Genomic DNA, 13647 nt, shown 5'->3' on the forward strand with positions numbered 1-13647 from the left:
CAGTCTAACAGAGTGGGGTAGAGTCAGTCTAACAGACTGGGGTAGAGTCAGTCTAACAGAGTGGGGTAGAGTCAGTCTAACAGAGTGGGGTAGAGTCAGTGTAACAGAGTGGGGTAGAGTCAGTGTAACAGAGTGGGGTAGAGTCAGTCTAACAGAGTGGGGTAGAGTCAGTCTAACAGAGTGGGGTAGAGTCAGTCTGACAGAGTGGGGTAGAGTCAGTCTGACAGAGTGGGGTAGTCAGTCTGACAGTCTGACAGAGTGGGGTAGAGTCAGTCTAACAGAGTGGGGTAGAGTCAGTCTAACAGAGTGGGGTAGAGTCAGTCTAACAGAGTGGGATAGAGTCAGTCTGACAGAGTGGGGTAGAGTCAGTCTAACAGAGTGGGGTCAGTCTAACAGAGTGGGGTAGAGTCAGTCTAACAGAGTGGGGTAGAGTCAGTCTAACAGAGTGGGGTAGGGTCAGTCTAACAGAGTGGGGTAGAGTCAGTCTAACAGAGTGGGGTAGAGTCAGTCTAACAGAGTGGGGTAGAGTCAGTCTAACAGAGTGGGGTAGAGTCAGTCTGACAGAGTGGGGTAGAGTCAGTCTGACAGAGTGGGGTAGAGTCAGTCTGACAGAGTGGGGTAGAGTCAGTCTGACAGAGTGGGGTAGAGTCAGTCTGACAGAGTGGGGTGGGGTCAGTCTAACAGAGTGGGGTCAGTCTAACAGAGTGGGGTCAGTCTAACAGAGTGGGGTCAGTCTAACAGAGTGGGGTAGAGTCAGTCTAACAGAGTGGGGTAGAGTCAGTCTAACAGAGTGGGGTAGAGTCAGTCTAACAGAGTGGGGTAGAGTCAGTCTAACAGAGTGGGGTAGAGTCAGTCTAACAGAGTGGGGTAGAGTCAGTCTGACAGAGTGGGGTAGAGTCAGTCTGACAGAGTGGGGTAGAGTCAGTCTAACAGAGTGGGGTAGAGTCAGTCTAACAGAGTGGGGTAGAGTCAGTCTGACAGAGTGGGGTAGAGTCAGTCTAACAGAGTGGGGTAGAGTCAGTCTAACAGAGTGGGGTCAGTCTAACAGAGTGGGGTCAGTCTAACAGAGTGGGGTAGAGTCAGTCTGACAGAGTGGGGTAGAGTCAGTCTGACAGAGTGGGGTAGAGTCAGTCTAACAGAGTGGGGTAGAGTCAGTCTAACAGAGTGGGGTAGAGTCAGTCTAACAGAGTGGGGTAGAGTCAGTCTAACAGAGTGGGGTAGAGTCAGTCTAACAGAGTGGGGTAGAGTCAGTCTAACAGAGTGGGGTAGAGTCAGTCTAACAGAGTGGGGTAGAGTCAGTCTAACAGAGTGGGGTAGAGTCAGTCTGACAGAGTGGGGTAGAGTCAGTCTAGTAGAGTCAGTCTAACAGAGTGGGGTAGAGTCAGTCTGACAGAGTGGGGTAGAGTCAGTCTAACAGAGTGGGGTAGAGTCAGTCTAACAGAGTGGGGTAGAGTCAGTCTAACAGAGTGGGGTAGAGTCAGTCTAACAGAGTGGGGTAGAGTCAGTCTAACAGAGTGGGGTAGAGTCAGTCTGACAGAGTGGGGTAGAGTCAGTCTAACAGAGTGGGGTAGAGTCAGTCAAACAGAGTGGGGTCAGTCTAACAGAGTGGGGTAGAGTCAGTGTAACAGAGTAGAGTCAGTGTAACAGAGTGGGGTAGCGTCAGTCTAACAGAGTGTGGTCAGTCTAACAGAGTGGGGTAGAGTCAGTCTTAGTTCATGTTTGTGGAGAGGTATCATACCTTTTACGAAGGGCGATGTAGAACTCCGAGCTCCGTAAACTGGTGACAGATACGTACGGCAGCTCAAAATCCTGCAGCTTCCTCACAACTAGAGAAAAAAGAGAAAGCGAGAGAGAGAGAAAGAGAAAGAAAGGAGAGAGAAAGGAGAGCGAGAGAAAGCGAGGAGAGAGAGAAAGGAGAGAGAAAGAGGAGAGAGAGAGAAAGACAGAGAGAGAGAGAGAAAGAGAGAGAGAGAGAAAGAGAGAGAGAGAGAAAGAGGAGAGAAAGAGAGAAAGAAGGAGAGAGAAAGGAGAGAGAAAGAGGACAGAAAGAGAGAAAGAGCAGAGAAAGAGAGACAGAAGGAGAGAAAGGAGAGAGAAAGAGGAGAGAGAAAGAGATAGAGAGAGTGAGTAAAAAAGAGTGCTGAGCAGTACAGCCTGATCTGATTTAGATCACAACAAAGATGACAACAAACAGAGAGAGATGAGCAGTACAGCCTGATCTGATTTAGATAACAACAAAGATGACAACAAACAGAGAGAGATGAGCAGGGTCCAGTACCAGACAGAGATGAGCAGGGTCCAGTACCAGACAGATGAGGACAGTCCATCTAGACAGAACCCAGCAGCGTCCAGTACCAGACAGAGATGAGGACAGTCCATCTGGACAGAACCCAGCAGGGTCCATCTAGACAGAACCCAGCAGGATCTAGTAACAGAGAGATGAGGACAGTCCATCTGGACAGAACCCAGCAGGGTCCATCTAGACAGAACCCAGCAGGATCTAGTAACAGAGAGATGAGGACAGTCCATCTGGACAGAACCCAGCAGGGTCCATCTAGACAGAACCCAGCAGGATCTAGTAACAGAGAGATGAGGACAGTCCATCTGGACAGAACCCAGCAGGGTCCATCTAGACAGAACCCAGCAGGATCTAGTAACAGAGAGATGAGGACAGTCCATCTGGACAGAACCCAGCAGGGTCCATCTAGACAGAACCCAGCAGGATCTAGTAACAGAGAGATGAGGACAGTCCATCTGGACAGAACCCAGCAGGATCTAGTAACAGAGAGATGAGGACAGTCCATCTAGACAGAACCCAGCAGGATCTAGTAACAGAGAGATGAGGACAGTCCATCTGGACAGAACCCAGCAGGATCTAGTAACAGAGAGATGAGGACAGTCCATCTAGACAGAACCCAGCAGGATCTAGTAACAGAGAGATGAGGACAGTCCATCTGGACAGAACCCAGCAGGATCTAGTAACAGAGAGATGAGGACAGTCCATCTGGACAGAACCCAGCAGGGTCCATCTAGACAGAACCCAGCAGGATCTAGTAACAGAGAGATGAGGACAGTCCATCTGGACAGAACCCAGACAGAACCCAGCAGGATCTAGTAACAGAGAGATGAGGACAGTCCATCTGGACAGAACCCAGCAGGGTCCATCTAGACAGAACCCAGCAGGATCTAGTAACAGAGAGATGAGGACAGTCCATCTGGACAGAACCCAGCAGGGTCCATCTAGACAGAACCCAGCAGGATCTAGTAACAGAGAGATGAGGACAGTCCATCTGGACAGAACCCAGCAGGGTCCATCTAGACAGAACCCAGCAGGATCTAGTAACAGAGAGATGAGGACAGTCCATCTGGACAGAACCCAGCAGGATCTAGTAACAGAGAGATGAGGACAGTCCATCTGGACAGAACCCAGCAGATCTAGTAACAGAGAGATGAGGGTCCATCTAGACAGAACCCAGCAGGATCTAGTAACAGAGAGATGAGGACAGTCCATCTGGACAGAACCCAGCAGGATCTAGTAACAGAGAGATGAGGACAGTCCATCTGGACAGAACCCAGCAGGATCTAGTAACAGAGAGATGAGGACAGTCCATCTGGACAGAACCCAGCAGGATCTAGTAACAGAGAGATGAGGACAGTCCATCTGGACCATGTGTCTGTGTGGGTGTATAAACTGTAGCTGTTTAGTTGAGACCTCCAGAGGGAACAGCAGCTGTCTGGAGAGAGTGGCTTACATCCCAAATGGTACCCTATTCCCTACATAGTGGCCCATAGGGCTCTGGTCTAAAGTAGTGCACTATATAGGGAATAGGGCTCTGGTCTATAGTAGTGAACTATATAGGGAATAGGGCTCTGGTCTATAGTAGTGCACTATATAGGGAATAGGGCTCTGGTCTATAGTAGTGCACTATATAGGGAATAGGGCTCTGGTATAAAGTAGTGCACTATATAGGGAATAGGGCTCTGGTTTAAACTAGTGCACTAAATAGGGAATAGGGCTCTGGTCAACAGTAGTGCACTATATAGGGAATAGGGCTCTGGTCTATAGTAGTACCACTATATAGGGAATAGGGCTCTGGTCTATAGTAGTGCACTATATAGGGAATAGGGCTCTGGTCTAAAGTAGTGCACTATATAGGGAATAAGGCCCTGGTTTAAACTAGTGCACTAAATAGGGAATAGGGCTCTGGTCTAAAGTAATGCACTATATAGGGAATAGGGCCCTGGTCTAAAGTAGTGCACTATATAGGGAATAGGGCCCTGGTCTAAAGTAGTGCACTAAATAGGGAATATGGCTCTGGTCTAATGTAGTGCACTATATAGGGAATAGGGTTCTGGTCTATAGTAGTGCACTATATAGGGAATAGGGCTCTGGTCTAAAGTAGTGCACTATATAGGGAATAGGGCTCTGGTCTAAAGTAGTGCACTATATAGGGAATAGGGTTCTGGTCTATAGTAGTGCACTATATAGGGAATAGGGCTCTGGTCTAAAGTAGTGCACTATATAGGGAATAGGGCTCTGGTCTAAAGTAGTGCACTATATAGGGAATAGGGCTCTGGTCAACAGTAGTGCACTATATAGGGAAACAGTGCCATTTGGGACGTACACTGCTGTTCAGTTCCCTTTAATACCAGCTACATTTAGGACGGTAGCAGTCATTACATGTTTTATTTATTTCACCTTAATTTAACCAGGTAGGCTAGTTGAGAACACCTATATTTAACCAGGTAGGCTAGTTGAGAACACCTTTATTTAACCAGGTAGGCTAGTTGAGAACACCTATATTTAACCAGGTAGGCTAGTTGAGAACACCTTTATTTAACCAGGTAGGCTAGTTGAGAACACCTATATTTAACCAGGTAGGCTAGTTGAGAACAAGTTCTCATTTACAACTGCGACCTGGCCAAGAGCAGTGTGACGCAAACAACAACACAGAGTTACACATGGAATAAACAAGCGTACAGTCAATAACACAATAGAAAAAAAACAAGTCTATATACAGTGTGTGTAAATGGCGTGAGGAGTTAAGGCAATAAATAGGCCATAGGAGCGAAGTAATTACAATTTAGCAGATTAACACGAGTGATAAGTGAGCAGATGATGGTGTGTAAGTAGTGATACTGGTGTGCAAAAGAGCAGCAAAGTAAATAAAAACCGTATGGGGATGAGGTAGGTAGATTGGGTGGGCTATTTACAGATGGACTATGTACAGCTGCAGGGATCAGTTAGCTGCTCAGATAGTTGATGTTTAAAGTTAGTGAGGGAAATATAAGTCTCCAGCTTCAGCAATTTTTTCAATTTGTTCCAGTCACTGGCAGCAGAGAACTATAAGGAAAGGTGGCCAAAGGAGGTCTTGGCAATGGTGATGACCAGTGAGATATACCTGCTGGAACGTGTGCTACGGGTGGGTGTTGTTATCGTGACCAGTGCACTGAGATAAGGCGGGGCTTTACCTAGCATAGACTTATAGATGACCTGGAGCCAGTGGGTTTGGCGACGAATATGTAGCGAGGGCCAGCCGACTAGAGCATACAGGTCGCAGTGGTGGGTGGTGTAATGTGATTTGGTAACAAAACGGAGGGCACTGTGATAGAATGCATCCAGTTTGCTGAGTAGAGTATTGGAAGCTATTTTGTAGATGTTGTAGTAGAGGATCGGTAGGATAGTCAGTTTTACAAGGGTAAGTTCGGAGGCGTGAGTGAAGGAGGCTTTGTTGTGAAATAGAAAGCCGATTCTAGATTTGAATTTGGATTGGAAATGTTTAGTTCAGAACAGGACTATTGGTTTCTATAGCTTGGAGAGTTCAGTTCAGTACAGGAGTATTGGATTCTATAGCTTGGAGAGTTCAGTACAGAACAGGAGTATTGGTTTCTATAGCTTGGAGAGTTCAGTACAGAACAGGAGACTTGGTTTCTATAGCTTGGAGAGTTCAGTACAGAACAGGAGTATTGGTTTCTATAGCTTGGAGAGTTCAGTACAGAACAGAAGTATTGGTTTCTATAGCTTGGAGAGTTCAGTACAGAACAGGACTATTGGTTTCTATAGCTTGGAGAGTTCAGTACAGAACAGGACTATTGGTTTCTATAGCTTGGAGAGTTCAGGACAGGACTAGTTCAGTACAGAACAGGAGTATTGGTTTCTATAGCTTGGAGAGTTCAGTACAGAACAGAAGTATTGGATTCTATAGCTTGGAGAGTTCAGTACAGGACAGGACTATTGGTTTCTATAGCTTGGAGAGTTCAGTTCAGAACAGGAGTATTGGATTCTATAGCTTGGAGAGTTCAGTACAGAACAGGAGTATTGGTTTCTATAGCTTGGAGAGTTCAGTACAGGACAGGAGTATTGGTTTCTATAGCTTGGAGAGTTCAGTACAGAACAGGAGTATTGGTTTCTATAGCTTGGAGAGTTCAGTAGAGAACAGGACTATTGGTTTCTATAGCTTGGAGAGTTCAGTACAGGAGTATTGGTTTCTATAGCTTGGAGAGTTCAGTTCAGAACAGGAGTATTGGTTTCTATAGCTTGGAGAGTTCAGAACAGGACTATTGGTTTCTATAGCTTGGAGAGTTCAGTACAGAAGACAAGTATTGGTTTCTATAGCTTGGAGAGTTCAGTACAGAAGACAAGTATTGGTTTCTATAGCTTGGAGAGTTCAGTACAGAAGACAAGTATTGGTTTCTATAGCTTGGAGAGTTCAGTACAGAACAGGACTATTGGTTTCTATAGCTTGGAGAGTTCAGTACAGGAGTATTGGTTTCTATAGCTTGGAGAGTTCAGTTCAGGAGTATTGGTTTCTATAGCTTGGAGAGTTCAGTACAGAACAGGAGTATTGGTTTCTATAGCTTGGAGAGTTCAGTACAGAACAGGAGTTTTGGTTTCTATAGCTTGGAGAGTTCAGTACAACACAGGACTATTGGTTTCTATAGCTTGGAGAGTTCAGTACAGAACAGGAGTATTGGTTTCTATAGATTGGAGAGTTCAGTACAGGACTATTGGTTTCTATAGCTTGGAGAGTTCAGTACAGGAGTATTGGTTTCTATAGCTTGGAGAGTTCAGTACAGAACAGGAATATTGGTTTCTATAGCTTGGAGAGTTCAGTACAGAACAGGACTATTGGTTTCTATAGCTTGGAGAGTTCAGTACAGAACTATTGGTTTCTATAGCCTGGAGAGTTCAGTACAGAACTATTGGTTTCTATAGCTTGGAGAGTTCAGTACATGACTATTGGTTTCTATAGCTTGGAGAGTTCAGTACAGGACTATTGGTTTCCATATCTTGGCGAGTTCAGTACAGAACAGGACAGTTCCTCTGGGAGCTTTGAAACGGACATGAAATGATTCCTTAGGGAAACGTGTCCATATTCAATAGTTCTACCCGTTCCTTCATTCAGCAGAACTCTTGACAGAACCCTGCCAGCCCTGTTCGGTTCCGACAGAAATAGGTGCACTCTATCGACAGAGGCAATCATTCTTCTGTTGGTGTTGGTGTGTTGAGTGTGAGAAAAAGAGGGTTTGGCAGGAAGAAGAGGAAAAAGAGGAAGGAGACAGGGCCCCAGTGGACGGAGCCAACAGAGGAAGAAGGTTTGGCAGCGGGTTTGGTAGCTCTCACACTTAATCGGTTATCAAGGTAATTAGGCTGAGTCCCAAATGACACCCTATTCCCTATGTAGTGCACTACTTTTGAACAGGGCCCATAGGTGTGTATAGGGAATAGGGTGCCCTTCGGGACATAGACCAAGTGATTAGCTAATCTTTTGCACTGGTGCTACGTCAGCTCCTCAATTCCTTTCCGAGTGGGAGATTTTAGGAATGAAATCAGCAAAAAACTAAACTAACATGTCCATGCCTTCATTTGTAGGCCTTCATCGCCTTGCATAGTTCCTTGTATAGTTCCTTTCCATTTACGTGTGTTCGTCCCCTTACAGATGTTTTATTTTTAGTAAAATTCCTGAAATGTGGGTTGTTGAATCTTGGCCGCTGGCCACTTCCTGTTGCGTGGCGTGAGTTTGTTGTTATGGATTTCAGTGAGCACCGTTAACAAGTTGTAGCTAGCCCCCCTTTCTACAACAAGTTTATCTTGCTAATTTTAGCTCCTATGGGTAGCTAAGGGTTGAGTGCTGTGTTGTTGTGATTCATCAGGAAATCAGGACAACGTGATCACGGCTATGAAGGTCTGGCAACATTTCACTTCAGGTAACGTCAATGTGTTACTTGTCTAGCTAATCTGCTGGCCAGCTATCATTCTGTTTTCCACTAAGTGTCTGAGAAGGCCTAACAAAAGATTTATCTTCTGTTAAAAGATGCCATCCAAAAAGCTAACTTTGTGCAACAGGAAAACAAAATCTGATTGTGGGTTGCTTAAACATCACTCGTTAGCTAGCCAATAGTTAACTAGCTAGCTCTCAACTCACTAGTCTATTATTAGGCTAAACGTTAGGCTAGCTAGCTAGATATCTATTGAAATGCCAGCCCATAATCAGAAGCATAACATGTTTACTACTACTGCTGCTACTAAGTGAAAGTGACTAATCTGTTTTTTTATATTGATGAGGACGAGTAACAGAGGATCCTTTGGTTTTAGACAATTCATTAGCCTAGCCATGGGTGCTCATTGACTATCGGCTGGCTAGACTAACAACTCATTTCATCTCATTAGCCTAGCCATGGGTGCTCATTGACTATCGGCTGGCTAGACTAACAACTCATATTCATCTCATTAGCCTAGCCATGGGTGCTCATTGACTATCGGCTGGCTAGACTAACAACTCATATTCATCTCATTAGCCTAGCCATGGGTGCTCATTGACTATCGGCTGGCTAGACTAACAACTCATATTCATCTCATTAGCCTAGCCATGGGTGCTCATTGACTATCGGCTGGCTAGACTAACAACTCATATTCATCTCATTAGCCTAGCCATGGGTGCTCATTGACTATCGGCTGGCTAGACTAACAACTCATATTCATCTCATTAGCCTAGCCATGGGTGCTCATTGACTATCGGCTGGCTAGACTAACAACTCATATTCATCTCATTAGCCTAGCCCTGGGTGCTCATTGACTATCGGCTGGCTAGACTAACAACTCATATTCATCTCATTAGCCTAGCCATGGGTGCTCATTGACTATCGGCTGGCTAGACTAACAACTCATATTCATCTCGGGGGGGGGTCTGTGGGTTATAATCAAAGTGCAATGTGCTCCATCAACATTGTGCTGATGTATTTCAACAGAAATGCCTGTGCAGGGGAGTCTAACATGTTATCTTTTTTTTCCCTCCCCCAGACAATAATGCTCAATGGCAGACATTTTGTTCCTGGAGGGGATTACATGGGGAACCAGCTAGTATTTTAACAACATTTACATTTAAGTCATTTCAACAGCAGGGAGTCTAACGCTCTTATGCCAGAGCATGGGGAACCAGCTAGTATTTTACAAATTGGTAGCGTTCACCTTAAGACATCCAGTGGAACAGCCACTTTACAATAGTGCATCTAAATAGTATCACACTCTAGATGGACAATATGCTGGATAAAGACGTGTATGTCTCCTGTGGAATATAATACTTCATAAGCCATTGGTTAGAATGGAAAATGTGCCGTCTCCCTTTCCCAACAACAACAAATGCACAGAAGTTGACATGGTCAGTAGCAGTCCAGAGCCCCTGGGTGGAGTTTACTTGTGGGGGGCTAGGTGCCTTGCTCAAGGGCACAATGGCAAGATGGGATCGATGACCATCAGCCTTCCAGCTGCCAGTTCAGTTCTATTCCCATTTTTCTGTAGCCCGACCCGGGGCTTGAACCAGCAACCTTCCAGCTGCTGGTCTGCCTCTCCAGCCTCTGTTTCTCAATCCTGGGGACCCATATGGCATCCCCATTGCGTCCATAAGACCAGGGCTAGGCAGGGTGGCCCCTTGCGCTGCTCTGCGTGTTTCCAGGGAAAGGACCTTAGTGAGTCTGATAAAACCATGTTTTAGAGACAGTTTATCTCAAAACTGTAGGTACATCTAGTCAACAGCTTACAGTCCTAGTCAACAGCTTCTAGTCAACAGTTTACAGTATCTAGTCAACAGCTTACAGTATCTAGTCAACAGCTTACAGTATCTAGTCAACAGCTTACAGTATCTAGTCAACAGCTTCTAGTCAACAGCTTACAGTATCTAGTCAACAGCTTCTAGTCAACAGCTTACAGTATCTAGTCAACAGCTTACAGTATCTAGTCAACAGCTTACAGTATCTAGTCAACAGCTTACAGTATCTAGTCAACAGCTTACAGTACAGTATCTAGTCAACAGCTTACAGTATCTAGTCAACAGCTTACAGTATCTAGTCAACAGCTTACAGTATCTAGTCAACAGCTTACAGTATCTAGTCAACAGCTTACAGTATCTAGTCAACAGCTTCTAGTCAACAGTTTACAGTATCTAGTCAACAGCTTACAGTATCTAGTCAACAGCTTACAGTATCTAGTCAACAGCTTACAGTATCTAGTCAACAGCTTTCTAGTCAACAGCTTACAGTATCTAGTCAACAGCTTACAGTATCTAGTCAACAGCTTACAGTATCTAGTCAACAGCTTACAGTATCTAGTCAACAGCTTACTAGTCAACATCTAGTCAACAGCTTCTAGTCAACAGTATCTAGTCAACAGCTTCTAGTCAACAGTTTACAGTATCTAGTCAACAGCTTACAGTACAGTTTCAGTATATAGTCAACAGCTTACAGTATCTAGTCAACAGCTTCTAGTCAACAGCTTACAGTAGTCAACAGCTTCAACAGCTTACTAGTCAACAGTTTACAGTATCTAGTCAACAGCTTACAGTATCTAGTCAACAGCTTACAGTATCTAGTCAACAGCTTCTAGTCAACAGCTTACAGTATCTAGTCAACAGCTTCTAGTCAACAGCTTACAGTATCTAGTCAACAGCTTACAGTATCTAGTCAACAGCTTACAGTATCTAGTCAACAGCTTACAGTCCTAGTCAACAGCTTACAGTATCTAGTCAACAGTATCTAGTCAACAGCTTTTACAGTATCTAGTCAACAGCTTACAGTATCTAGTCAACAGCTTCTAGTCAACAGCTTACAGTATCTAGTCAACAGTTTACAGTATCTAGTCAACAGCTATCTAGTCAACAGCTTACAGTATCTAGTCAACAGTTTTCTAGTCAACAGCTTACAGTATCTAGTCAACAGCTTCTAGTCAACAGCTTACAGTATCTAGTCAACAGCTTACAGTATCTAGTCAACAGCTTACAGTATCTAGTCAACAGCTTCTAGTCAACAGCTTACAGTATCTAGTCAACAGTTTACAGTATATAGTCAACAGTTTACAGTATCAGTCAACAGTTAACAGTATCCAGTAGACTTCTAGTCAACAGTATCTAGTCAACAGTATCTAGTCAACAGTATCTTCAACAGCTTCTATCTAGTCAACAGCTTACAGTATCTAGTCAACAGCTTACAGTATCTAGTCAACAGCTTACAGTATCTAGTCAACAGCTTACAGTACAGTCAACAGCTTCTAGTCAACAGCTTACAGTATCCAGTCAACAGCTTCTAGTCAACAGCTTACAGTATATAGTCAACAGTTTACAGTATCCAGTCAACAGCTTCTAGTCAACAGCTTACAGTATCTAGTCAACAGCTTCTAGTCAACAGCTTACAGTATCTAGTCAACAGCTTCTAGTCAACAGCTTACAGTATCTAGTCAACAGCTTACAGTATCTAGTCAACAGCTTACAGTATCTAGTCAACAGCTTCTAGTCAACAGCTTACAGTATCTAGTCAACAGTTTACAGTATATAGTCAACAGCTTACAGTATCTAGTCAACAGCTTCTAGTCAACAGCTTACAGTATCTAGTCAACAGTTTATCTAGTATACAGTATCTAGTCAACAGTCTTACAGTATCTAGTCAACAGCTTACAGTATCTCAACAGTCAACAGTTTACAGTATATAGTCAACAGTTTACAGTATCTAGTCAACAGTTTACAGTATCTAGTCAACAGCTTACAGTATCTAGTCAACAGTTTACAGTATCTAGTCAAGCTTCTAGTCAACAGTTTACAGTATCTAGTCAACAGTTTACAGTATCTAGTCAAACAGCAGTTTACAGTATCTAGTCAACAGTTTACAGTATCTAGTCAACAGCTTACAGTATCTAGTCAGTATCTAGTTACAGTATCAGTCTAGTCAACAGCTTACAGTATCTAGTCAACAGTTTACAGTATCTAGTCAACAGTTTACAGTATCTAGTCAACAGCAGTTCTAGTCAACAGCTTCTAGTCAACAACAGTATCTAGTCAACAGCTTACAGTATCTAGTCAACAGCTTACAGTATCTAGTCAACAGCTTCTAGTCAACAGCTTACAGTATCTAGTCAACAGCTTACAGTATCTAGTCAACAGCTTACAGTATCTAGTCAACAGCTTACAGTATCTTACAGTTCTAGTCAACAGCTTACAGTATCTAGTCAACAGCTTCTAGTCAACAGCTTACAGTATCTAGTCAACAGCTTACAGTATCTAGTCAACAGCTTACAGTATCTAGTCAACAGCTTCTAGTCAACAGCTTCTTACTAGTCAACATCTAGTCAACAGCTTACAGTATCTAGTCAACAGCTTACAGTATCTAGTCAACAGCTTCAGTATCTAGTCAACAGCTTACAGTATCCAGTCAACAGCTTCTAGTCAACAGCTTACAGTATCTAGTCAACAGTTTACAGTATCTAGTCACAGCTTCAGTCAACAGCTTACAGTATCTAGTCAACAGCTTACAGTATCTAGTCAACAGTATCTTACAGTATCTAGTCAACAGCTAGTCAACAGTATCTAGTCAACAGTATCTTCAACAGCTTCAGTATCTAGTCAACTAGTCAACAGCTTACAGTATCTAGTCAACAGTCAACAGCTTACAGTATCTAGTCAACAGCTTACAGTATCTAGTCAACAGCTTATCTAGTCAACAGTTTCTAGTCAACAGTTTACAGTATCTAGTCAACAGCTTACAGTATCTAGTCAACAGCTTCTAGTCAACAGTTTACAGTATCTAGTCAACAGCTTACAGTATCTAGTCAACAGCTTACAGTATCTAGTCAACAGCTTATCTAGTATCTAGTCAACAGCTTACAGTATCTAGTCAACAGCTTACAGTATCTAGTCAACAGCTTACAGTATCTAGTCAACAGCTTACAGTATCTAGTCAACAGCTTACAGTATCTAGTCAACAGCTTACAGTATCTAGTCAACAGCTTACAGTATCTCAACAGTCAACAGCTTACAGTATCTAGTCAACAGCTTCTAGTTTACAGTATCTAGTCAACAGCTTACAGTATCCAGTCAACAGCTTCTAGTCAACAGCTTACAGTATCTAGTCAACAGCTTACAGTATCTAGTCAACAGCTTCTAGTTACAGTATCTAGTCAACAGCTTACAGTATCTAGTCAACAGCTTCTAGTCAACAGCTTACAGTATCTAGTCAACAGCTTCTAGTCAACAGCTTACAGTATCTAGTCAACAGCTTACAGTATCTAGTCAACAGCTTCTAGTCAACAGCTTACAGTATCTAGTCAACAGCTTACAGTATCTAGTCAACAGTTTACAATCTAGTCAACAGCTTCAACAGCTTTCA

The 13647-nt window shown here is 43.6% G+C and overlaps 1 protein-coding gene across 2 annotated transcripts in view; it reads right to left on the bottom strand.

The window, feature by feature from the left end:
• LOC115123705 (sorting nexin-17-like) overlaps nt 1-13647 on the bottom strand; it is a 90370-nt gene that overhangs the window by 26426 nt on the left and 50297 nt on the right. For both annotated transcript variants that reach the window (XM_065008565.1, XM_065008564.1), the window contains exon 7: nt 1739-1826. In XM_065008565.1, coding sequence (XP_064864637.1) covers nt 1739-1826 — 88 coding nt within the window. The remainder of the gene's footprint in view (nt 1-1738; nt 1827-13647) is intronic.

This window comes from Oncorhynchus nerka, linkage group LG24, assembly GCF_034236695.1.
Source record: "Oncorhynchus nerka isolate Pitt River linkage group LG24, Oner_Uvic_2.0, whole genome shotgun sequence".
NCBI classification, from domain to species: Eukaryota; Metazoa; Chordata; class Actinopteri; order Salmoniformes; family Salmonidae; genus Oncorhynchus; species Oncorhynchus nerka.